The sequence below is a fragment of the Telopea speciosissima genome, chromosome 5 (assembly GCF_018873765.1).
Source record: "Telopea speciosissima isolate NSW1024214 ecotype Mountain lineage chromosome 5, Tspe_v1, whole genome shotgun sequence".
In the NCBI taxonomy this organism is placed as follows: Eukaryota; Viridiplantae; Streptophyta; class Magnoliopsida; order Proteales; family Proteaceae; genus Telopea; species Telopea speciosissima.
The window spans coordinates 51,642,230-51,667,613 of NC_057920.1; the positions used below are offsets into that span (position 1 = coordinate 51,642,230).

A 25,384-nucleotide genomic window follows, 5' to 3' on the forward strand; every position below is an offset into this window, starting at 1 on the left:
GCAAGTAGTGCCTTGAGCTACTACAACGCTGTAGAAGCTCTGCGGTGCCGCGGTAGTTCGATCTTAGGGAAGCTGTTCCACAGTGGCTCGGGTGTGGGCCTGGCTCAGCTTAGATTCATTTTGTCTCTTTCTAGGTGTTTCTGGGCTTGAAAATGGGGGAAGTGTCTGTGGGGGGATGTCGTCAGTCATCTGTGTTCAGTTGTTGTCATTATCAGAGGTGGTGACAAAATTTAGTGTCTACACTAAGTTCCATAGAATTTTCACATTGTCAGAAGGATTGAGAAACTCGTTAAGATCTCTATAGCTGCTCCAAATTTCTTTTAATTTGATCTTTACTTTTCTAGCATATTTCCATACCTGCACAATTCTGATTAGTTCTGCTTTCATCTTGTCTATTGTAGTATGATAATTTGCAGATGTTAGAACACCCTGTCCAGCTATCAAAATACAAAAAGCCCAACCGGTTAATCTTAGGTGCGGGTCGATATGCCTGTGTAGATTAAAATAGGGCAATAGAGTTCATGGTTAGAGACATATGGAATCAAATTGTGTTGAGATTTAATTAAAGGGGAAGCAGTTGTAGTAGGTACTAGGGTTGGGGGTGAATGTTCAAATCGAATAACCACTTATATACATTCATTATTAGATGAGATAAGAAGATTAGTTATCCAAGACTCTGGATTGAAATAGAGAGACACACAGTCGTGCTAGTGAAGGACTAGAGAGAAGCCCTATTCTCAATTCGAGAGGTCTTGTTGCTCAGATATGCTTAGTCCAATCACATGATAGAAAAAGATGCCAAATGGATTCATCACAAGAACCACATAAAACGCATGTAGGCTCGATCGCCATCCATTTCGAGAGAGCTGCTTTGATAGGTAATCCTGCATTTAAGACATGCCAAAAGAATATTTTAAATTTCGGATGGATACTAATTTTCCAGAAAAATCACCACCATTTTGACTGAATGGGTTGAGTATTTGTAGAAATGAACTTTGCAGTCTACTGAGTGGAAAACAACCCATTATTAGATAGAGAACGTCTCCAATGATCATCGGTATCTGTAATATGGATCATTAGAATCTCATCAATAAACACAGTAGGAAAGATGTTAATGAGTAAATCAAAATTCCAAGTATTGCCAGAAATTAGATCCTTAATCGTTTCGATGGTATGAAGAGAAGTAAAGTCGGGTGGGATTGAGCAACCTGGGATTGAAGGAATCCAAGGATCAAACCAACAGTTGGTTTTATTCCTAGTTCCAATCTTCATCCAAACAATTTTTTTAAGGACTAGTAGTATAGAAGTAATAGTATTCCAAGCCCATGACCCCTTTTTTGTCATAATTTTTGGGTCAAAAATTGAGGTCCTAGGAAATATTTGGCTTTAAGAGTTCTGGCCCAAATAGAAGTATCCTTAAATAAAAGTCTCCATCCCAACTTTAGGATTAGAGCATTGTTGTGGGTCAATGCTTTCCTAATGCCTAATCCACCAGATATGGTTGGAGAATAGAATCTGTCCCAACAAATGAGATGGAGTTTCTTATTAGTCCCAAAGTCACCATTCCAAAATTGAAGACAAATAGAATCAAGAGAATTATATATATATATATATATATATATATATATATATATATATATATATATATTGAAATAAAAAACATGACATCAGATAAGATTGAATTAAGAATTTACTACCAACATAGGATAAAAAAATATGTTTTCCATGTGGATAGTTTTGAGCTTACCTTTCTTCACAAAATACTCCAGGTCCTTTATCTTGAATCGGGAATGACACAATTTAGTTCCAAGATATGTTGAGTTTAATGGCATTTTTGAGATTCTAAGAAGTGAAAAAAACTTCCTTCTTTGTATGATGCCCACATTTTTACTAAAGAAGATTTCACTTTTACAAAAATTGATCTCTTGCTCTGAAATATCAGAGAATAGGTCTAGGATTGATTTTCTGGTGAGTATATCTTCATCAGTGGCCCTATAGAAAACAAAAGTGTCGTCTGCAACTAATAGATGGGTTATTTTTAGGGCTCCTCTTGCAATCTGTATGCCTTTGAATGACCCTAACTCTCTATAGGCTGCTAGAATTCTAAACAGAACCTCCATTACAATAAGAAAGAGATAGGAACTTAAAGGGCAACCTTGTCGGTGAATCCTTTCTCGTTTTACGAAGCCAAAAGGATTGCCTTCAATTTTGAAAGAAAAGATGTGGTTGAGATGAGGGTATCCAGAAACCCAGGTAGAATTGAAGCCTAGATAATTAAAGAGATTACATATCAAGGGCCATTCTACCCTATACATAAGCTTTGGTCATATCTATTTTAATGGTCACATACTTAGTTTTATCTTTCTCTGATTGAGGTAGTGAAAAATCTCTTGGGCAATGGTAATGTTATCTGAAATTTGTCTTACAAGTAAAAGTGCCGCCTGGAAGGGTGAGATAATAAAAGAGAGAATGCCTTTTAACCTACTAGCCATGATCTTTAGAATAATCTCATAAGATACATTACACAACTTAATCGGTCTAAACTCAGAGGCTGAGGTGGCATTATCTTTTTTGGGAATCATGCATATTAGGGTATGGTTACTATTAGTTGGGAAAGTAAAAAATATAAAGAGAGTATTAACCATACTCCTAATATCATTTGCAATAACATCCCAAAATTTGTGGTAGAAGCAAGCCTGGAAACCATCCGATCCAGGAGCCTTAAAGGCTCCAATAGAAAAAGTGACTTGCTTGATTTCCTCCAAAGTGGGAATAAATGACAAGTAATCTGCCAATTTATGAGATTTTGATACGTACTACGAATGGAATTCAATTGACAAGCCAAGACTCTGTATATGAACATTTCTTGCTCCCAAAGAAACGTCCTTGGACAAAGTCTCCTTGGTAAGTGATTGGTCAAGTGTATCCTCCCGTATTCTCACATGTATGTACAGAGTATCGCACACACTCTTAGTAGTCCCGGATTTTGCAATTCCTTATTTTGCCATGTGGTTAACTCAGATTGACATGAAATTTTGTACGTTCCACAAAATTCTATTGTTGGCAGACCCAAGGTGGAAAAATCAGGTCCGTTTAATTTTCGGCTGCGGTCCGTTATGTACCGTTCCTCAGAATCCATTACGACCATAAAGTTGGGAAGTCACATGTTTCTGTACCGCTTTTCAGATTTCATTTGCTTCCATGGATAAGAAACTATTCTCAGCCTTAATTTCCTCTGGAATTGGGAGTACATATAGATACATAGGTGGAGAGACAGAGAGAGAGAGAGAGAGAGGTAATGGAGAAGGAAAAGAAAGCTTGCAGAGGCCATGTGCTGGTACTTCCATACCCAAGCCAAGGCCATATAAACCCAACCCTTCAATTCTCTAAACGATTAGTGTCAAAAGGTCTGAAAGCCACACTGGCTGTAACCATCTTCATCTCCAAATCCACGAAAGCCAAATCTAGTTCAGTTGGTATTGAAACCATCTCTGATGGCTTCGATGATGATGGTTTTACAAAAGCCGATAGCATCCAGACCTACCTCTCTTGTTTAAAAGAAAGAGGTTCACAAACCTTAACTGAGCTCATAAAGAAACTAAATGACTCAGGTTACCCAGACAAGTGCCTTGTTTACGATTCACTCTTACCATGGGCTTTAGATGTAGCCAAAGAGTTTGGGTTGGTTACTGCCTCATTCTTCACTCAATCTTGTGCAGTTGATAACATATACTACCATGTTCAAAGGGGACTTCTCAGCATCCCACCACCGGACCAGAGTAGTACTGTTTCAGTTCCTGGACTGCCACCACTTGAACCACAAGACTTGCCATCTTTTTTTTATGTAGTAGGATCTTATCCCGCTTACATGTCACTTGTTGTGAATCAGTTCTCTAATATAGATGAAGCAGATTGGGTTTTTGTGAACACCTTCGACAAGTTGGAGAATGAGGTGACTATTGAAACATTTCAACTTGGTTCAATTTTTTTAAATTGTTTTAGGAGTTTTTTATTAATCCAAGTAAAGACTTTTAGTTTTAGCTGCTAATTGTGAGGATGAGTTTCCTGTGGAGGCATCGATAGGGCAGGACAGTCATTTCGCCCTTCTCTATGTCTGGGCGTGGAGCTACACTTGGGTTATTTTGTTGCTTATAAGTTTGATCTCTCTCGTTTTAGGTGATGGAGTGGATGACGAAACTCTGGCGATTGAGGACGATTGGACCAACTTTACCATCCATGTACCTGGAGAAGGGGATAGAGGATGACAAAGACTACAATCTTAATCTCTTCAATCCAGACACTACTATGTGTATGAACTGGTTAAATAAAAGGCTAAGTGGAACGGTTGTCTATGTGTCATTTGGGAGCATGGCTGCGCTTGGAGTTGAGCAGATGGAAGAACTAGCATTGGGTTTGAGGAGGAGCAATAGCTACATCTTATGGGTGGTGAGGGCATCAGAGAGAGACAAGCTAAGTAACAAGCTTGTGGATGAAGCATCAGAGAAGTGTTTGGTGGTTTCATGGTGCCCTCAGTTAGATGTGTTAGCCCACAAGGCAGTAGGATGCTTTGTTACACACTGTGGATGGAATTCTATTCTAGAGGGACTTAGCTTAGGAGTTCCAATGGTTGGACTGCCACAGTGGACAGATCAACCCACTAATGCTAAGTATGTTGAGGATGTTTGGGAAGTAGGAATTAGAGCTCGGGTTGATGACAAAGGGATTGTAAGAAAAGAAGAGCTAGAGCTTTGCATAAGGGAAATTATGGAGGGAAAGAGAGGGGAACTGATTAAGAAGAATGTCATCAAATGGAAGCGATTGGCTAAAGAAGCAGTGGATAAAGGTGGAAGTTCATATAATAATATTGATGAATTTGTAGCTCAATTAGTTTCCACCTAATATGAATTCGATTGCTTAATAGAAATTCTCATATTTTATCTTCTTAGGAAGAGAATCTCTCCCCCTTCCCCCCCCCCCCCCCCCCCCCCCCCCCCCCCCCCCCCCCCCCCCCCCCCCCCCCACCCCCCCCCCCCCCCCCCCCCCCCCCCCCCAAAAAAAACCCCCAAACAAACCCCCACGAACCCGCCCCCCAAACCCCAAACCACCTCCCCAAAAAAAAAAAAAACCAACCCCCCACCCCCCCCTCCACACCCCTCCCCACCCCAACCCCACCCACCCCCCAACCACCCCCTCCCCAACTGTCTAGGCTCCCCCAATCTTTCCCCCCCCCCCCCTTCCCCCCCCCCCCCCCCCCCCCCCCCCCCCCCCCCCCCCCCCCCCCCCCCCCCCCCCCCCCTCCCCCCCCCCCCCCCCCCCCCCCCCCCCCCCCCCCCCCCCCCCCCCCCCCCCCCCCCCCCCCCCCCCCCCCCCCCCCCCCCCCCCACCCCCTTTTTTTTTTTCCCCCCCCCCCCCCCCCCCCCCCCCCCCCCCCCCCCCCCCCCCCCCCCCCCCCCCCCCCCCCCCCCCCCCCCCCCCCCCCCCCCCCCCCCCCCCCCCCCCCCCCCCCCCCCCCCCCCCCCCCCCCCCCCCCCCCCCCCACCCCCCCCCCCCCCCCCCCCCCCCCCCCCCCCCCCCCCCCCCCCCCCCCCCCCTTTTCTTCCCCCCCTTCCCCCCCCCTCCCCCCCCCCCCCCCCCCCCCTTTTCCCCCCCCCCCCCCCTCCCCCCCCCCCCCCCCCCCCCCCCCCCCCCCCCCCCCCCCCCCCCCCCCCCCCCCCCCCCCCCCCCCCCCCCCCCCCCCCCCCCCCCCCCCCCCCCCCCCCCCCCCCCCCCCCCCCCCCCCCCCCCCCCCCCCCCCCCCCCCCCCCCCCCCCCCCCCCCCCCCCCCCCCCCCTCCCCCCCCCCCCCCCCCCCCACCCCCCCATTTTTTTTTTTTTTTTCTCCCCTTTTCCCCCCCCCCCCCCCTTCTCCCCCCCCCCCCCCCTCTCCCCCCCCCCCCCCCCCCCCCCCCCCCCTCCCCCCCCCCCCCCTTCCCCCCCCCCCCCCCCCCCCCCCCCCCCCCCCCCCCCCCCCCCCCCCCCCCCCCCCCCCCCCCCCCCCCCCCCCCCCCCCCCCCCCCAAAGAAGATCTCTTCAAATGGGTCCAAAAAGAGAAACAAAAGAGGTATAAAGCTTACTTGAAGAAGCTGCACAAAGAGGACCCTGAGAAGTACAAAAGGGTAAAGAAGTCAAAGAACACAAAAGCCAAGGTCTTTGTGTTCATCAAAGAAGGGGACACCCTCCCTTATTGTGGATTTAAGGAACCAGGGTACGAATGCGAGGTCTTGAAATCTTCTTTATGGATCAAATGGACTGGTTGGAGATACTTAAAGAAGATCGTGCGAACTCCAACTAAAACTGGCAGGATGAAGCAGCTTCTTTCCATATTGAAGACTTGTTCGAAGGAGTGATTACTGTACTAGATGGTACTAAAGATTGAAATCAAAACCCGCAAGCAATGATCTACCCAGGTGAAGGAGCTATACCCAATTACACCCAGTTTTCGTAGTACCGCTTCTATAAAGGCATCGACAATTCCAGTCCTAGTTTTAGTTTTCATTGTAGTTCTTCTCGTTCCAGTTTTGAGTCCGAGTCTGAGTCCATTTCTTCTTCTAGTTCCTCTAAGTTCTTATCTGAGTCTGATGTAGATGATGAATTTGATTTCAATGAATTGCTTTCTTCCGGTTACATTGTGCCTCTTCTTGCTTACATCAATGACGATGAAATGTTCCATGATCCTCCACTTGATCTCTTAAAAAAATACAACAAAATGAAGAAAAAAAAGCTAAACCAATCCTTGAGAGCTTTAAAATCATCAATTTCGAAAGAATTGCTAAGGGCAGGGCTAGCCTTTCCAAGAGATCTTGGAGGGCTTGGAAGCTCTGGTTTGGGCTCTACCAAGGGGAATTGAAGATCTGTAAATGGATTCAGACAGTGCACACTAACGTTACATCCATAGATGCAATAGCTCTGGGCCTTAGAGGGTACTCATAATCATTACGGGAACGCTCCGGGGAGAGACAAGATGAGGTGTCTACACGTGTCTGTGTGCAACAGTAAAGTTGCTCCATGTGACCAAGTAGTCACCGGTTCAAGTCTAGAAACTGCCTTGTGCAATGGGCCGATATGCCCTTTTTTTTAAAGTAGTCTAACAAACTAAAAGGAACTTAAAAAAATAACTTTTACTTGTCTATTGGGGAAATGTTTCCTTTGGGGGAGAGTCGACCCTTCGCATAGAGGCCACTAGGAGAAAATAAAAAATGGTTCCAAGTGTTTTCTCCTTAAAAAAAAAATAAGATATTTCTTCCTAGTCGTGTAGTCCCTGCACCAGCGCGGCGGTCAATGAGAACGTGCACAAGGGCATCAATATAGGTAGGATTTTTTATTTCAGAAGAGGCCAAGTGATGATTTAACGCATTCCTGTGTCTGGACATAGGATTCATGTGACCAGGCAAGGATCTTTATCCTCTCAAGTGCAGTGCACTACCTGGTACACCTAACCTGTGCATCCAATGGTGCACGCAATGAACCTTTAAAGTTCATCCTCTCAGTCTCATGGCCACCGTCGGATGCTCAAGTGTGGTGCACCGGGTAGTGCACCGTACTTGGGGGGATAAAAATTAGACCAGACAAAGTTCATTTCCCCCACAAAAAAAAAAAGTTCGTACTCTTACTATAGGAACGACATGTTGTAGGTCCAAAACTGTACACTTCAAGGATAGGAAGGTTTCAGCTATGGCATAAGCTAACGTTCAAGTGCCACCACTTACATCAACTACTAACCTTAGACATAACACCTCTTTGCACTCTCTACAATGACCCCAGTCATGACCAAATTGAGTGTCACTTCATCCAAACTACCCCTAAGAAGCATGCACTTATAAATTCTAGGGAACAACAATAGCGACATGCTCTTAGCATTATCCTTGAGTAGCCTTGAATAGGGTGTGAGGAGTTACATTGCTCTCTGATCCTTACAAACTTTTATAATTGTGAATAAGTTAGAGTGTAGCAAACCAGCGTTTGGTCGGTTGGTTGGTGGCATGCCGGTTAGAGTGTATGCTTAATTGAATTGCATAATAACAGCTTAATAACAGACACAAACTTGGAATAATCCCCTTTCTCTTTCAGTTCACAAATACCTCTCTTAGGTTTTTGTATGTTCCAATGTACCCTTCGAGATTCCAAGTCGGTGCCTGCAATTGGAGCAGTCGCAAAATTTTGTCCAACATAAATCACTTACACACCCACCATTTGATTAAATGAAATCATAAATTTATTTTATTTTATTTTTTGGCAGATTGAGATTTCCATTCAAAGAAGCTCAAGGATACACCAAACCCTAGAAGGAAAAAGGGTTTAAAAAAAGGGGGGAAAATAAAATATGGGAATTCCTATTAAGCAATCGAATTCATATTAGGTAGAAATTAATTGAGCTACAAATTCGTCAATATTATTATCTAAACTTCCACCTTTATCCACTACTTCTTTAGCCAAACTCTTCCATTTGATGGCATTATTCTTAATCACTTCCTTTCTCTTTCCCTCCATAATTTCCCATATGCAAAGCTCTACCTCTTCTTTTCTTACAATCCCTTTGCCATCAACCCGAGTTCTAATTCTTACTTCCCAAACATCCTCAACATACTTAGCATTAGTGGTTTGATCTGTCCACTGTGGTAGTCCAACCATTGGAACTCCTAAGCAAAGTCCCCCTAGAGTAGAATTCCATCCATAGTGTGTAACAAAGCATCCTACGAACTTGTGGACTAACACATCTAACTGAGGGCACCATGACACCACCAAACACTTCTCTAATGCTTCTTCCATAAACTTGTTACTGAGCTTGTCTGTCTCTGATGCCCTTACTACCCATATGATGTAGTTGTTGCTCCTCCTAAATCCGAATGCTAGTTCTTCCATTTGCTCAACTCCAAGCGCAGCCATGCTCCCAAATAACACATACAAAACCATTCCACTTAGCCTATTATTTAACAAATTCATATACACAGTACTGTCAGGAATGAAGAGATTCAGATTGTAGTCTTTATCATTTTCTATCCCCTTCTCTAAGTACATGGATGGTGAAGTTGGTCCAATCATCCTCAATCGCCAGAGTTCGCATCCACTCCACCACCTAAAAAGAAAGATCAAACTTATAAGCAACAAAATAACCCAAATGTAGCCCCCATGCCCAGACATAGAGAAGGGAGAAATGATTGCTCCATCCTATCGATGCCTCCGCAGGAAACTCATCCCCAAAATTAGCACCTAAAACTAAAAGTCTTTACTTGGATTATAAAAAAACTCATAAAACAATTTAAAAAAATTGAACGAAGTTGAAATGTTTCAATAGTAACCTCAGTCTCCAACTTGTCGAAGGTGTTCACAAAAACCTAATTTGCTTCATCTATATTAAAGAATTGATTCACAACAAGTGACATGTTAGCGAGATAAGATCCTACTTCATAAAAAAAAGATGGCAAGTCTTGTGGTTCAAGTGGAGGCGGCCAAGGAACTGAAACAGTACTACTCTAGTCCAGTGGTGGGATGTTGAGAAGTCCCCGTTGAACATGGTAGTATATGTTATCAACTGCACAAGACTGAGTGAAGAATGAGATAGTATCCAAGATAAACTCTTTGGCTACATTTGACCATTTGTCAGTCACACACAATTTATCAATCTCTGACCATTCATCGGTTAGTCATAGTCCATCGATCGCTAATTGTTTATCAGTCACCATCACTGACCGTTTTCTTTTCGGTCACTCAGTCTTGATTGAAATAGATTTCGGTCTATTTCTCTGTTGACCGAAATAGTGAAAAAATATGGTGTAAAAAGAATGATCTTGTAAGTTAGGGCCTACTGTAAAATGATAATCTAGAGGAACAAGTACCTCTAGGTTTACCGCAGAGGGGAGGATCGTGCATCTTTCTTGCATAGGCTCTGCTATCGATTTTGAACCTCCAAGAGTTTGACTTGGCCAACTCATGCTTGATTTATCAAGGAAGAATAGAAGACTTTCAGGAAAGCAGCAGACGAGATGCTTGGAGACTAAGTCATAGGAAAAGAAGAAGTTGAAGAGTTTGATCAGGCGAAGGGTTTTAAATGTAAGAGTTTAAGCTTTTTTTTGTGGTACTGTAACATCCACCCCCTACTTGGACCTACCCATAACCATTGGTAAGTGACTCAAGTCATTGGTCAAACCATTAGGAGAGGTCCTTGACCTATTTGGCAACCCATTTCATGTTCCCAAACCCTCACTGGTCTGAAGTTGGGTTCACTAGCAACCCTTGGGACCATTCTGAGCCCCATACAGATCCATCAGCCATCTAAATAGATGGCAGATCCCCATCAGCCGCCTACCTCTGAGCCCCTTGTTGCTATAGCTACCGCCTGGTAGGCGGCAGATCATTTTATCAGTAACCTATCTGCCTCGTCAGTCAAGAAATGCCTAAAATAGAATTTTATTGTTGTAACACCCACCAAGACCTAATGCAACCTAAACTAAGGCAACCCTAAGGATTGTGGAACCCTAAAAACCCAATCATACATTGTGGAACAATGGCGTGGGGTATACTTGGTCAAAATGATGAAATAATGTAGTTTTAAAATGGGTTTTCCATAGACCAACCAAATGGGCCTTAGTTTAAGCTGTCTGTTTAAGGAAATGCGATTCTAAAACCCCTTTTTCCTCAACCTCTTTCCCAAATTCGTGGGAGGGAGTTAAGGAGGAAGAAGGAGAGAAAGGAGGAGAAGAAGGGAGGAGAAGCTTGGAAACTTAGCTGGACCAGCCCCTCTTGACCTAGATCTCCAAGGTTTACTAGATTCACCCTACTCTTTCAATTATTCCATTGATTGGCTCTTGATTGAGGGTTTTTAATTGGGGATTTGATAGAAATTGGCTTGATTACTTCCATAGTTGATCTTCTTAGTAATCTAATTGAGGATTTAGACTCTACTCTACTTCTTCTAGTTTTAGGTATGCCTCATCTATAAACCAATTGAGATTACCCATTTGAGGCTTCTAAGCCTTAAATTGAACCCTTTCTCATCAATTGGTTTAGTTCTCAGGTGTACCTAGACCCACTGAGGTATATAGATCATTATTAGAGCTTCCATGAAGTTTGGGATGGCTTGCAACCAAGCTAAGATGAAAATACAGCAAAGCTGGCCCATGGTGCTCCAATTTTAGAGGTAGATGGCCATCAACTGCCTCCCTATTTTGGTGCATTGCTACACCTATGTAATGCCCATTGTGCCCATAATAATCTCCACACCTTGGGGACCAAACCTTGACCGATTTTGGGACTTCTTGGGGTATGAACTTTGAGTTATTTGATTGAGATGTTGTTAATTAAATGGTTCTTCTATGATTATTATTTAGGATTCAATTCAACTTTAGGTGAGGACTAGCGGGTGCCATTGGGAGGTGAACTACGGGATTAAATCGCCCGAGTTAAGGAGATTGTAAGTGGATTAGATATTGACTTAATTTATGGAATGTTAATGCTATTTTTAGTTATGATTGATACATGCTTGCACAGTGTTTGATAAAATTCGTCATCATGCATACTTAGGATTTTTTATTTAATAGACATCAAGTATCATTGCAGATCATTGTTGTACTTTATTTCAAATATATGTTCAAGGTATATGGAAGGTGTTACACCAGCACCCAAATCCATACTAATTTGAGCTTATGTATGTATTGTAGCGTAGTTTAGGATGCTCCCTATGCCAACGAGTTTGGTTTAAGCTGACAATCAAGCCAACGCATAAGCTCATGGATCCATGGATATGAAAGCCGATAGAAGAGAGATTCCTCAACCGAAAGTGGTAGAGATTCGTTGACAGTAAGTTCGTAGATTATCCTCCTAGCACTAGCCCCCGAAGTGAGGAGTACCGAAGGAGGAGCCCATGTCTTGTAACATCGATACTTGGTGCCTCTGAGAAGCGTGCATCGAAATAAGGAAGTTCTTCAGGGTTCCAGAGGAGGAATTTAACTAGGTGAGCATCCATCCTAAAATCCTTGATGAGTACGTATCTTAGTATCTAAGCAACCGATCCATTATATTATAATTTGTTTGTATTATTATTAGCCATTAAGACCCCTCTTGCATGTATAAATACCCTCGAGAAGCCCCAATTCCATGACCAAACCACCATAAAAACCCCTTGTTGAACCTCCAAAATTGAGGATTCTTAATGTTGGAATCCGATTCCCATTAGGAGATCTCATATGGATTAAATCCACCCATTAAATGGCATTTTAGAAGACTAAAATTACCTACATATTGATCCCCTATAAGCCCCATGGCCTTAGGCCAAGCCTGGACCCGAGCTGAGCTGAAATTCAACAGAAGTCCTTGCAGATGATGGAACCATCGATCCTCTGCAGACATCATCTGCAGAAGCCAGAATAGGCTATAAATTGGACTTTTGACTTTGGGTTTAATCCCTAGACCCTCTCTCACTTATGACACACCTTTAATGTGACTTTTTAGGGTAACCTTTACTTGAGCAAGAGTGTACACGTGCATGGAACCCAAAGGCATACGTGACGACAATTGTTAGTGGATTAGACACAGACTTAATTTTTGGAATGTTTTTGTTTGAATTGTGTCGAATGCCGTCCAGGCATGTGTTGTGCTAATTAGTTATGTTGATCTATGGTAGTCTAAAAGCATGCTATGTCAATTTCGTATTCACATTAGATGATGGATTATAATAGGTATGGTTTACAATTATAATGTTGAATGTAGAAGATTAGGATTGGATACATATTATGGAATCACAGTGAATGATGAATGAGTATCGAATGATGATTATGTTTTACAAATGCGAAATGATGTTGAATGGAATATTTGGATATGCGGTGAAGGTTAGCAATGGGATCCAAGTTCCGCGAGTGGGCGTCGAACTTGTGGTTGCCATGAGTGTATGTTATGAGATTGCTATGTTGATAATGAATGAGTGAGATGTGTGCGCTGTGGCTTTAGATTGGGTTGTGACCGGCCGATCGTGATTTCGGTATCACACCCGACACACTTTGTATGCTTATGTGTAAACTACAGGGGGCAAGAGGATAGCTGGGCCGCCGTGTTTTGACACTATGGACTCGACCTCTAGGCTCCACATTTGTGTACCTCTATATTACATAAGTTGTTTGCTGGCTAAGCCATGACATACCCAGTACTACAACCCTTACCGACAGGTGTATAGGTGTTGGGCATGCCCATGGGTCCCGATCGTGTTTTCAGGGTAACCCACAATGAAGTTCGGGCACCGACTGGTATTTTGGGCTAAACACCAAGACGGATTTTGTATCAGGGGTTTGTAGATAATCCAATGAAGAGTCGGGTACTGCAGGCTTCCATGTTGTCACGGATGTGACATCGTTGGATTGCCATCCAATTTATGGCACTGAATGCTGAGGATGCTACTTGAGTGTCACAGTAGTACTCGACCCAGACTTAGATTTTTTGTTAGGGGGAAAATCAACAAATGCATTCATGCATTGTGTGAACTGAGCATCATATATGTTATTGCGCTTGCTTATGTGGTTTAATTGCTCACTGGGCTTTGTTGGAAGCTCATCCCTCGAGGGTCCTCTCTTTTTAGATATGGATGCAAGTGTGATGGACCCGATCGAGGTCGAGTAGGACTATCAGTGTGGAGATGGATACGAGGCTTGGGGTGTTCCTGGCAAAGAGGAGCATAGTGCTGGATGTGCTTGTGAGACATGTGCTTATGGAGCATAGTAGTGTGGGCTAGAGGCCTATCGATTTTATGTTATCTTTTATTCAATTTTGGGTTGTAAATAAGAATGATGTTACTTTAGGATTTGGTTGAGATATACATTTATTTACTATGCTTACTATATGGTTGTTGAACACTGCTTCAAAAGATGACAAACACAGCTTCAAAATAGTGAACTAAAATATATTAAAACTCAAATAAACAGCACACAGATAAATAAAACTCAATTTCAGATGAGATTTGGCATCAGATATCAGAAATCAGTTCCACATTCCTTCCTTAGACATTCCAACTTTCTTAGCAGAGATGCTAGGATTTTAGTGTCATTTTATCCACTCTAAAAGAAGGCGCACATTATCTAAACTTAGTGGTTATCTATCCAAACATGTCTGTGGACTTCCAACCCACCTTTCAAGAGCCTCTCTCCTTTGGTTCCATTGCCACAGATTCAGTTGTGGGAATTTTCTGTGGAACTGTCACATACATTGACTAAGAGGGAGTTGTGAAAGGGAATTGAGCTCTGACTAACCTGTGTTTCTTCTATAGATAGATAGATAGAGAAAGAAAGAGAGAGAGAACTACTGAGAATCTGAACAAGTATCTGACTTTTTCTCATCCTTCTCCTCCATTACAATCAATTCTCTCCTATTTAATCATATCCTAAACTGCCACAAAAAAAATATAAGAGATGCTTTAAACTTCCCTTTTATCATCATCATTTCATAGAATTATTACTCTCTTAATTATTACCCTTGATTCTACTCCCTCACTAATAAGAATTTTTAATCAATGGAAGCTTAAACACATAAAATAGTACCCACAACATTAAATCAATATTAAAACAAATATGGTTCATCAATATTAAAAATGATCGCATCCAAGGAGGGAAACATCAAGCAGAATTCCATCAAACACACAAATTGAAACTCAAACAGAGAGAGAAGAAATTAAAACCTAACAGTTTCGTTAATCACCAAGCAAGCAATTAAACCTACAAATGCATTAGAATGGAAATCAGTAAAAAAAAAAAAAAAAGGAACATAAAGTTGCATGTGTATTGTCATTTGAGGATTTGTAGGCAATTGAGGATGCGAGGGGTGGCGACTTATGGACTTGCAAATGAGTGTTAGGGCTTTGAATAGGGAATCTTGGTTTGACCAACAAAGCATTAAGAAGAGACCAATTCCCTAGCCCAGAATCATAAATCATACCATGATATACGTGAGAGGCGGAGAGAGAGAATTGGTTTCACTAAAAGAAGTAATTTGCTTGGCTCTTAATGTAAGTTCTGAAATCAGCACAGAGAATTCTTCAGTAAAATAGAAAAAATAAACAAATGATATCCAATGTATGATATCTGGAAAACTACATAAACAACAAAGATATGTCAATCGTGTAACAAATCATGGGAGAGAACAAAGATATAATAACTTGCAAAATTAGAGATGCATGAGTTTACCCCTAAAACGCAGGGAGTAGGGCTTTGAGGATGTGAACAAGGACGTCGATGGAGGATTCGTGGCTTTGCAGATGAATGATAGGGCTCTAAGTATTTGTAGGTCATTGATGATGTGAGTGGCGGTGACTTCTGGCCTTGCAAATGAGTGCTGGGGCTTTGAATAAAGAATCTAGGTATCACCAACAGACCATTAAGAAGAGACTGATTCCCTAGCCCAAAACCATAAATCATACCATGATATACAAGCGACAGAGAGAGAGAGAGAGAGAGAGTTGGGGCGTTGTTCTTTGAAGATGCGTAGTCATTGGTGGAGAGAAAGAGACAGGGTTTGGTAGAAAAAGAGTTTATTCGTGCAGAGAGGAAGAGGGTTTGTGAGAAAGAGAGCCTATTTTAGAATTAAAAAATAGGTCAAAGAGTAAGGGTACCAAGATAAGGTTAAAATAAGAAAGCAATAGTTAAGAGATAATGAAGAATAGTGGTATTTGAATAAAAAGATAAGGATAATTGAGTAAAAAAGTAGCCACGAATTCATGCTCTGTAGCTAGTAAACTCACACGTGCAAATGCATGATGGGCCTAATTTTACAATTCTATGTAAACATTTCCATAAATTTTCTGCCCATAATCCGAATTGAAAAGGAGAGTCGAGAGCCATGGTGGAGACATCAACAAAATGTTGATTAAATCGTAGGAAGTTAATGATAATTCAATAAGCACCTATTACCCCACTTGTAATGGGGTTTTAGAATCACACACTGCTCTACCAAACTAAAGTTTCAATGCTTCATGTCTGGTTTCAAATAATTCAGCCATTTAAGTCTGCAAATTTTGCCAGTTATTTCAATCCTATGAAGACGAAAGAGATAAAAATACACCTACCATAGAGGGAGTAAAGACTTAGTCATTCATATGATGAATAATTACCTTAATGAAATGGCATAAGATGACTTTTTGTTTGCCTAGAAGCTAAGCTAAGAGATTCGAGAGGCCATTCACCATGACGAGCCGTAACTCACCAGTTTCTCCATTTCCTTGGGTTTCTTCACACATGATAAATCATCAGAAATCCCTTTAAGAACTGCCATGAGTAATTAGGAGTAAAAGAATTAATATGATAGCCTTAAATTATGCCTTCAGTAGCCTCAAAACTAAGAGAAATTTCAAACCCTGAATTTCATGAAGTAACCCTATGTTTTAAACCATGGCCAAACTTGTACCTAGTCCACTTCCTTATAATAAAATCTCATCACAACAATTCCAAACAAGAAGAGAATAGTAAGAAAAGAAAAACCATGCAAAACATTGAACAATAATTGTACCTCTGATAAGGTGGTGATTTCTAATTTTCAAATTCTCAAGAGGATCATGCCCCTCCATCTTGAGCAAGACTTCGTCTTTAGGTTTTACCAGTGAAATTGATTTTTCTAATTAGAAAAATAGCTTTCTTCACTGCTGCCTTCTCACTCATGCACATTTCTTCAGAAGATTATTCATCCTACTATCCAAATTCTTATGCTTGGAATTTTACAAAACCCATGACTTTTTCAAGCCAGGCCTTTCTGTCAACATCACTTGAGAAGAATCCCAACACCAGTGCCAAGTTGGATGGAGCCCCAGTTCATATTCCTAGTACTGTATCAGAGCAACATTGAATTGATCACTTAGTGACATTAGTAAGGTGGGGGATAAGATCAAGCCTGAGTTGTCTTCACTGCATAATCTGCAAAGCCAATTTGGTCCTCATATTCCATTGTTTGAACTATGTCCATGATTGATTCCATGGCAGATGCATTGGATTCTGACTTCTCTGTGCCTTCTGATCTAGGTACCTTGGGAGATATATAATTACTTTCCTGACAGCAGCAGAGCCCTTTGCCATGAACTTTTACAAGGAATTTCTAAAACTAATTCGACAAATCAATATTCGTTACCATAACTAAACCTGATAGTAAGATCTTGTTCTTCTGTATTTTTTTTTATGACATATTGTGTTAAAAAATGTGAGGAAAAATTACTGGGTAATAAACATATGGTTCACAAGTAATTGAACTTTACAATCTTACAAATTGCCTGAAATTTAAATATAGAATGAATGGAACAATGTTTCTTTTTTCTTACCTACCCGACACTGGTGCTGCAATTTAAGCAAAGTTCAAACTTTGAAATTGGAATCGTCTTAGGGCAGGTAAGGAACCCAAAGACTCAAATGCAAGAACCTAAAAACAATGCACAAAAAAAAAAAAATCACAATTATCAGAGAACAACTTTCAAAGGAGAAAAAAAAAAGGAACTTCTATCAATATCTATCTATCTATCTATCTATATATCAAATATGAATGCAGAGAGACAGAGAGAGAGAGAGAGAGTGTTCACCAGTTTGTACAGGAGCTTCATATGATAATAATCAACCCAAGCAGATTATACCAGAACCAGAGTCGGATCTTGAACTAACCAGAATTTGATAAGGGTTTTATACATAATCATCTACAAACCTCACAATTAACTGATTGGCTGAACCTAGATCAAAGAACTAATTGGCTTCATGCCGGTATCCCCACCACCCTTCTTTCTAGTTGGGCTGGAATAATAAATTAAAAAAACATCTGCTGCTGAAATGTTTAAAAGAAGCATGAGAATAAAAATTATTAATTGAGGATAGATCGATAGCAATGAATATATAAGTCCTAAAAATTATTAAACAACTGCACATGCTTAATATAAGGTCTTCTCCCAAAGAAAAACCTGTCGTTAGTATCCTCTTACTACCCCCACCCCCACCTAACCTCTGGTGTTTAAAGATAAAAGGAATTTGGATTAAGGTAAATCTAAAACCAGAAGTTGAGACTAATTTGGATAAAAAAACATAGGTAAATCCAAAAAGATCCAAATCTTTGCTTGGATTATAGCCTCTTGTACAAAGTCAAATTCAAGATCAGTTATTAAATCGGGAATCCTGGGCAAGGACAAATGTTTAGAATTCCATAAAACCCAATAAAATTCAATTGGTTTTGAATCCGAATTGAAATAAAAAGAATCTACCTTGACAAAATGGTTCTTGAGTCATTTTAGACAGTGTTCTATAAGTCCAGTGAGTTATGTCTATGCCTAGAACAACCTAAATCATAAAATCATAACTGGATTCTCCTAAAAGCTTAATTGCAATATGATAATAATCAACCCGAGCAGATTATACCAGAACCAAAGTAGGATCTTGAACTAACCTGAATTTGATAAGGGTTTTATACATAATCATCTGCAAACCTCCCAACAAACTGATTGGCTGAACCTAGATCAAAGAACGCAGTTGCTGCCCAAACTCCATTGTCTATATTACAACTAAAAAAAAAAAAAATACCACCATTCACACATCAAAATCCAAAACGGGGAAGAACGAAGGATCATAGCATCAAGCCCAGTTGAAACAATCGTAGAATCGCCTAGAACAACATAAATAATAAAATTCAACAAAAAAAATAAAAGGAACAACACCATTAACACATTAGAATCCATAACAGGGAAGAAAGGAGGATAATAGCATCAAGCCCAAATGAAACAGAGCATCAAAAAATTAATACCTCAGAACCCAAAACAGGGAAGAAGGGAGGATAATAGCATCACGCCCAGATGAAACACAACATAAAAAATTAAATGAAGAGGAGATTTGAGAACTAAATGAGCAATATGAGCAGCTCTACATATTTGTCCGCCCTCTTGCTGTCTCTCCACAAGTCAACCCTGCGTGCAATTTCGATTACGTTAACGTGGTTTACATAAAACAAAATCCTTCTATCTCCTACATGTGGCATTCCGGATCGTATAGGGCTTTGAGAATGTAACCGGAAGGCTAGAATAAGACTGACCCACTGTAGTTCTGATTTCCTTGTAGGATCTCTCAAGTTGTATTCACAATGCCATAGGTAGGTCACACGTTATTTTAGTTCTATATCCTAAGAAAATTGACCGCCAGTCCAAGTTTTCCTCCTTGCTTTTTCAACCTTTTATGTTCTTCAAATAGAATTTACTTTTTTCTGTTATTTTATAAGTATAATTTCAGCACATGTAAATATCAGGTTGAACTGTACATAAGAATGAAGAAATGAGATTGCACAATTGAGTTGCAGATTAGGCATGACAGCGGTGTATGATAAAGAGTAAAAGAAAATTGAACCGAAGGCTCAGATCCTGAATTTTATTAGAAAATATTGAACTGAATTTTATTAGGAATTGAAATGCTAGAAGTGAATAATAAACAGATATTAGAAAGACGTATTGAGGTGCAGGGAGCAAGGTTTCAAAAAGTAGTGAATCGGATCGGAATTGGCCGGGACCGATTCCGATTTCTGCCGTTACAAATCAGAATATTCTTGTCAAGATTCCCCCTGAATCAGGGAGTACAAAATATAGATTTTTCATCATTTTGCTCCCAAGATCATAATATCTGGAATGCATCTTATGGATGGCTCTCCAACACCCCCTCTTTTAATGTAGATATAACGGTGAACAGAGCAAGAGAAAATAGTGAAGAGCGTAAGAGACCTGTCCTACTTAATGGTGACTTTGGAACTTCTAAATGATCCATTTGGTTTGTCACATAATACAGGCAGAAATAGATTCCAATAGAATTTCCTTTCCAATTGGTATAGCTATTCTGGTTTTGTGACCCACAATTTGTGAAGTGATGATCGATCCACAAAGAAGAAGAAAGCATAATTTTCATGAGACAGAAGCATTAGATCTTACAAATATGACAAAGTATTCGTTATAGCATTACGTCTAATAGCTAAAAGCTAAATTTAAAGGCTACTTAAACTTTTAAACGTGGTAGCTTTAGAACAACCTATCATTTCTGATTTCCTTTTACACAGTAACTAAAACCGGAGTGTATTTCCATTAGAACAACCTACCTCTAATTCAGAAACACAAGTGTAGTTTCCACCATCTTCACCTACTCTTAAACAACATCGAAGGACCTGTATTGTAAGAAAATTAACGATATGAGGACAAACGACACAATATAACAACAAATCTCCTGAACTTAGATCATCCAATGAGTCAATTAGTTCAATCAGATTGTCAAAATTGAAGGGCATGATTTCTACCATTAATCGAGTTCAGACAACCTTACCTGCAAATGTGGATCAGCATCTCCCTCTGAGGGAGAGAGAGAAATAGAAAATGTAACAGAAGCAATTTAATGAAGCATTTATCTCTCATTAATAGACTCCATGATTGACCATATCCATCTATCTTGCTTGTGCAACCTGATAATATCATTGAATTTCTTATTGAAGGCTTCAATTTGCCGATTCAACTCATATTGGCTAAGCGATTTCTCCCTCTTCAGTCCACCATCACCACCTCTCGATGATGCCGATGATGCAGAAGAAGCTGAAGACGAAGAATCATTGAAGGTCTCTGACTTCCTCAGCTCCTTTCGATTGGCCACCGAATGTGCCGATTCCAGATTCGAGTCAGGAACAATCACACGAGATGGAACTGTTGGGAATAAACCCGATGCGCAGCGGAATTTGGATCGGGTCAATACTTATAGTTCATGATCAAGAGTAGGGAAGAAACAATTTCAAAAAAACATTCATGGTTACCTTAGAGTCGTAAGTGAAACTCCTCCTATAGATAATAGGTCTTCCAACTTATACAAACTTAGAGATTGAAAAATCGTTCAACACTTTGAAGCATGATCAATCCTTGCAACCTTTTAGAAGAATACAAAAATCACCAAAGCCTCTTGAGTTCTCTAACTCAAGTCTCACACACACTACTACAAAAGAGTGAAGAGAGAGAAATCGTGGGAGGGGGAGAGAGCACTACCAAAATCGTGGAAGGCTCCTCCCTCTCCCTCTTTTATAGTTTTAGAGATCCTTGGGTCTCAAGTGATCTCCTTACATCTTGGCCTTGTCTCAATTTTCTATTTTGGTGTTTTGTGAATCTTCTAATTTTTGCAATTCCAATTTGCTACTAAAGTGAAGACATAGAATCTTATAAGGGATACAATCTTTCCAAATTATGGTTCATGAGATATTCTCATAATATCTCTTGTCATAATATAAAAAGATATTCAACCATAAATATTTTATTCTACCATATAATGCCATGTGTCCAATAAACTCTTTTATTGCACATAAGCCCTTCCACTTTTCTAATATCCCATAATGAATTATAGAGTATGTACTTTAATGCTACTTAGTCCCAATTCATCATGTACATTGATCGAGAGAATATGTGATTGCGATCGGACGTCCATAAAACTTTGAAATAAAATTCAATATATTATATATTAATTTTATATTAAAAATAAATTTATAAAACATTTCGAATAAACACTGGATCCAGATTTCTATCCGATCAATCATCGATTTTCTCTCTCCTGAATATTCCCCGTAAACGGGTAGTGGATTCCATGTTGAGAAACCCTTTGCTTACAATGCAGGATCACGAATCCAGTGTACCGGTTTATAGTCCGATTGGACATCCACCATTGGCTTACCAAAATCCGTAATGCCACACTGCAACAAATGGAATCTCTCAGGTCAAAGGACCATCGAGTGGCGGGTAAGTATATCACACACACAACCAGTAGCAATACATAAGATATATGTACCAAATTCTCATCTATACACGTTCTCGACGTGTACCCACATCTATGCACCGAAATCTCCATTTTTCATAACATGTAATATGGAAACCATATAAACAGGATGTCCAGTCCCGTTCCCAGTTCAGACAAGTTTTAGGTAAAGACCTATGGAACATTCTTATAAACCCAAATAAAATAATAAAATGTAAAAATTAAATTCAATAATTTAATAATTCGGGTTTGATGGACACACATTTCAAACAATCTCCCACTTGTACATCAAAGCCAATTGCCAACAAAAGTTACACCTATGCTCTCAATATGTTTTTCAAACACTATAGGAGCTAATGTCAAACCCTGCCCTTGACTGACTGGAATCTTGACTGAAGAATAGGAACCCCTGACCAGGCAACCAAGAACACTGTGGACTATCACTCCAGTGATTTGGATTGATGAAGAAACCCTATGTGGATCATCCTACATACCTGTCAGTAGATGGATCATTGACCCTTGCAGCTGTACAGCTCATAGCATTATGTATGGCTTGGACTCCAGGTAATCTCTCTCCTCTCCATATCTGTGGGACCCACCCCTTGAAAAGTGTGTAAAAGACCCTAATTGGCATGTGGGGACAATACCCTAATCCTGGGTCAAACCCCTGTGCAAGCCCCACTGAGATTCAGCCTTGCTGAAATCTCTGGGTGATGCATTGGGCGATACAGACAAGGCCCAAAGACATCGCCTAGAGTGCAAAACAGTATGTTAAATTGATTTTAAATTATGGGGACCACTCATATTGGACATGGGCACCCTCCATAGATAGAGGGGAGTCTGAGGGACCACCTTATACCCTTGGTTCACTGTGGACCCCACCAGTGTGCCCAAAATCACTGAGAATCAGTTTAAAAACTCATTTTAAAAAAGGGCCTTAACAACCAAACAGACCCTAGTATGGGCTGGGCCTATAAATAGGAGAGTGTTGGGCTCATTTAGAGCCTTTGGTGCTGTTCATTTCGTGGGAGAGAAAAGAAGAGAAAGAAGAGAGGAAGGAGAGAAAGAAGACGAAGGAAAGGAAGGAGAAGAAGGAAGGGAGGAGCAGCTCACACATCTGAGCTCAGATTTCGTGGCACCCAAGCTCAACTCAGGTATAAAATCACTGCCCCTACCTGCTGCTTCCTTCAAATGCCTGTATTTTGGATGATTACAGCTCTCTGGTAGCCCAGAACAACTGGGAACTGCCTAGAATTGATCCAGATCAGCCATGCAAGCATAGAGCTTGGAAGATCTGAGATTTTTGAGTGAAAATACAAGTCTGATATGTTGGTTTTGGAGCCAAAATCTGGCTATGCATGGTTGCACTGCCAGATGCACTGTTATTTGACTGAATGGAGCCCTTGATGCAAGCCTTGGCTGCATGAGACCTAACCCTAGGTGGTAGCAGCCTTGAATCACCATTTTACATTTGTTTACAGCTTTGCATGTGACTAAAATTCAGATCTGCTACTGAGAAAAACCCTATGATACTATTCACTAGGCTGTCTGGGCAGCCTCTGGCAACATAGTGGTGGGCCCAGTGGAGAATCCAGATGGACTAAAATGGAGATCACCTCTGGGGGTACCTAACACCTTAACATGCATGGGGAGATGTTTTGGTCACTGCCCATAAGCAGCAACCTAGGAATCTCAACCAAATCTTGGTTTGAAGACTCTGGGCGATGCACCCAACGTCCAGAGCCATCGCCCAGTGTGTGAAACATTACAGTTTTGGCATTCTGACTTGGGGGACCTCACCCATTGGCCGTGGTACGGTGTGGGAAGGTGGAAAATGACCTAAAAGCCGCTCTCCACATCTGTTCATATGAGGGAATGCTTAGGAAGCCAAGTGGACCCCGCAGGACTTGGAAACCCTGCCTGTGTTTGGTCCTGCAGTATTGTCAAGTTGAGGACAGCACTATAAGCTTATTATGACCTAGGGTCAGGTACTAACACTAAGAATGACCATTTTACCCCTAGGCTACCATCTTTGGATGATGCACCGGGACATAGGCCTAAGGCCTAGTGCAAGGCCCAAAGAATTCCAAGTGAAAACCAACTGAACACCGAGTTAACCTAGTGAGCTTAGGTTAACCCTAGGAGCCCCAGAGATAGATTGGAATATTAAAATAACAATTTATGATTTAGATCTAGGATTTGATCCCGCGCTCGAGGCCTACAACCAGACTGCTGTTGGAACTGAATTTACAACCGAGTTCTTAGAACCAGACCCAGGTGAGTGAAGTATTATCATATGTGTATGTGTAACTGTGATATTATGCCGGCAGTTAAGAATTTTAAATTATAAATGCTGTGTTATCTAATTTTGTTCAATTACACAGTGACTGTTTGTTGATCAACATTGTGAATTTTATCTGATGAATGTGAATGTTAGACTAGATGTCGTAGTCGGTTTGGAAATGAGGCCTGTGGTAGCCTGTAGAATGGGATGTGATTTACACCACCTGACTCATACGATGCCATATAGACATGGGGTTAGAGTTTCATCACCCGTGCTACGCACCCTTGCCAACAGGGGTTAAGGTGTGGGATACCTGTGAGGGTGATCATATGTGTATATGAGAAAAAAAAGAAATGTGTTTGCACTGGAATGGTGATTATGGGCTATAAGCCAGAAAAAATAAAAGTGATCGATTGCCCTACAGGTTAATCACAGAGGGCTGGTCGGGCTGACCTTGGTGAACGAATGCGGGGGCTGACTGGTCCTCTCCGACAACTCAATGGGTGTATCGCGGGAAGGGATAACTAAGCCCTCACCAAGGATACATGTATTGGGGATTGTAGTAGCATTGACCTGACTTAGTTGTATTGCTAGGTGGCTAATAATCAATTTGGACTTGCATATCATGTAGGATCATGTGAATGATGGTTGCATGTGCATGCATGATGATATGTTTTGCTCACGAGCTCAGTGGGGCTCACACTCTGTTATATATGTTTTTCTTAGATGATTTTGCAGATCGATGCCGCTATGGCATGGAGGCTCATTACGAGGAGGAGAGCCCTGGCTGTTATGATGATATTGGTGTGGACCCCAATGGACGTCGTGCCAATGAAGCTTACATTCTCGGTGGTCATTGATGAAGACCGTTGAGGAGTGTACTTGATGCTTTTTATCTTGGGGACTCCTTTTTATTTTTGTTAGGAGATTATCCCCATTCTGCTTGTGGATCTGCTGTAGTTTTTCTTACTTTCTTTTTGGGGTTGAGTTATCTCACCCTGTATATATATATGTATGTGTTTTCTTTGGCTTTTGTTGTTGACAGCTTTACTTCTCAAATTGTGGGTAGTTTGGGGAATGTATCAGGACAGACACATGTATGTATATATTATCATCATTTCCCGTATCGCTACGCTTCTCTTTGTTGTTGTAATTGTAGTTTATCTGCAGCACTCTGATCTTGCTTATGGTAAAGTGATGAATGTGGGTCCGTGAATGTAATAACTGCTTCTAGATCCGTGGGATTTGGCGGATTACCGTTACGCAATTCGGGTCACCTACCTAATCCTCCTAGGGGTGGTTTGAGGTGTGACAGAGTT

The 25,384-nt window shown here is 41.2% G+C and overlaps 1 protein-coding gene and 2 long non-coding RNA genes across 3 annotated transcripts; 1 reads left to right on the forward strand and 2 right to left on the reverse strand.

Moving 5' to 3' along the window:
- The first annotated feature begins 3,267 nt into the window (after nt 1-3,267).
- On the forward strand, nt 3,268-4,949 carry LOC122660898 (mogroside IE synthase-like). The gene is made up of 2 exons (XM_043856151.1): nt 3,268-3,952; nt 4,177-4,949. Exons 1-2 carry the CDS (start codon nt 3,299-3,301, stop codon nt 4,897-4,899), a joined length of 1,377 nt encoding a protein of 458 aa, XP_043712086.1. The 5' UTR covers nt 3,268-3,298; the 3' UTR covers nt 4,900-4,949.
- LOC122660899 lies at nt 4,736-25,305 on the reverse strand. Its single transcript, XR_006332801.1, has 4 exons — nt 25,291-25,305; nt 22,921-22,930; nt 8,441-8,674; nt 4,736-4,879 (listed from the first exon to the last, which is right to left on the reverse strand). It is a non-coding gene; the product is annotated as an uncharacterized LOC122660899 (long non-coding RNA).
- Nucleotides 20,063-20,431, reverse strand: LOC122660900. The gene is made up of 2 exons (XR_006332802.1): nt 20,321-20,431; nt 20,063-20,165 (listed from the first exon to the last, which is right to left on the reverse strand). It is a non-coding gene; the product is annotated as an uncharacterized LOC122660900 (long non-coding RNA).
- Nucleotides 25,306-25,384: the final 79 nt, after the last annotated feature.

Coding starts and splice junctions, on each gene's coding strand:
- LOC122660898 (XM_043856151.1), top strand. CDS start 3,299: ATGGAGAAGGAAAAGAAAGCTTGCAGAGGCCATGTGCTGGTACTTCCA. Junction 3,953..4,176: donor TCGACAAGTTGGAGAATGAG/GTGACTATTGAA, acceptor CTCTCGTTTTAG/GTGATGGAGTGGATGACGAA.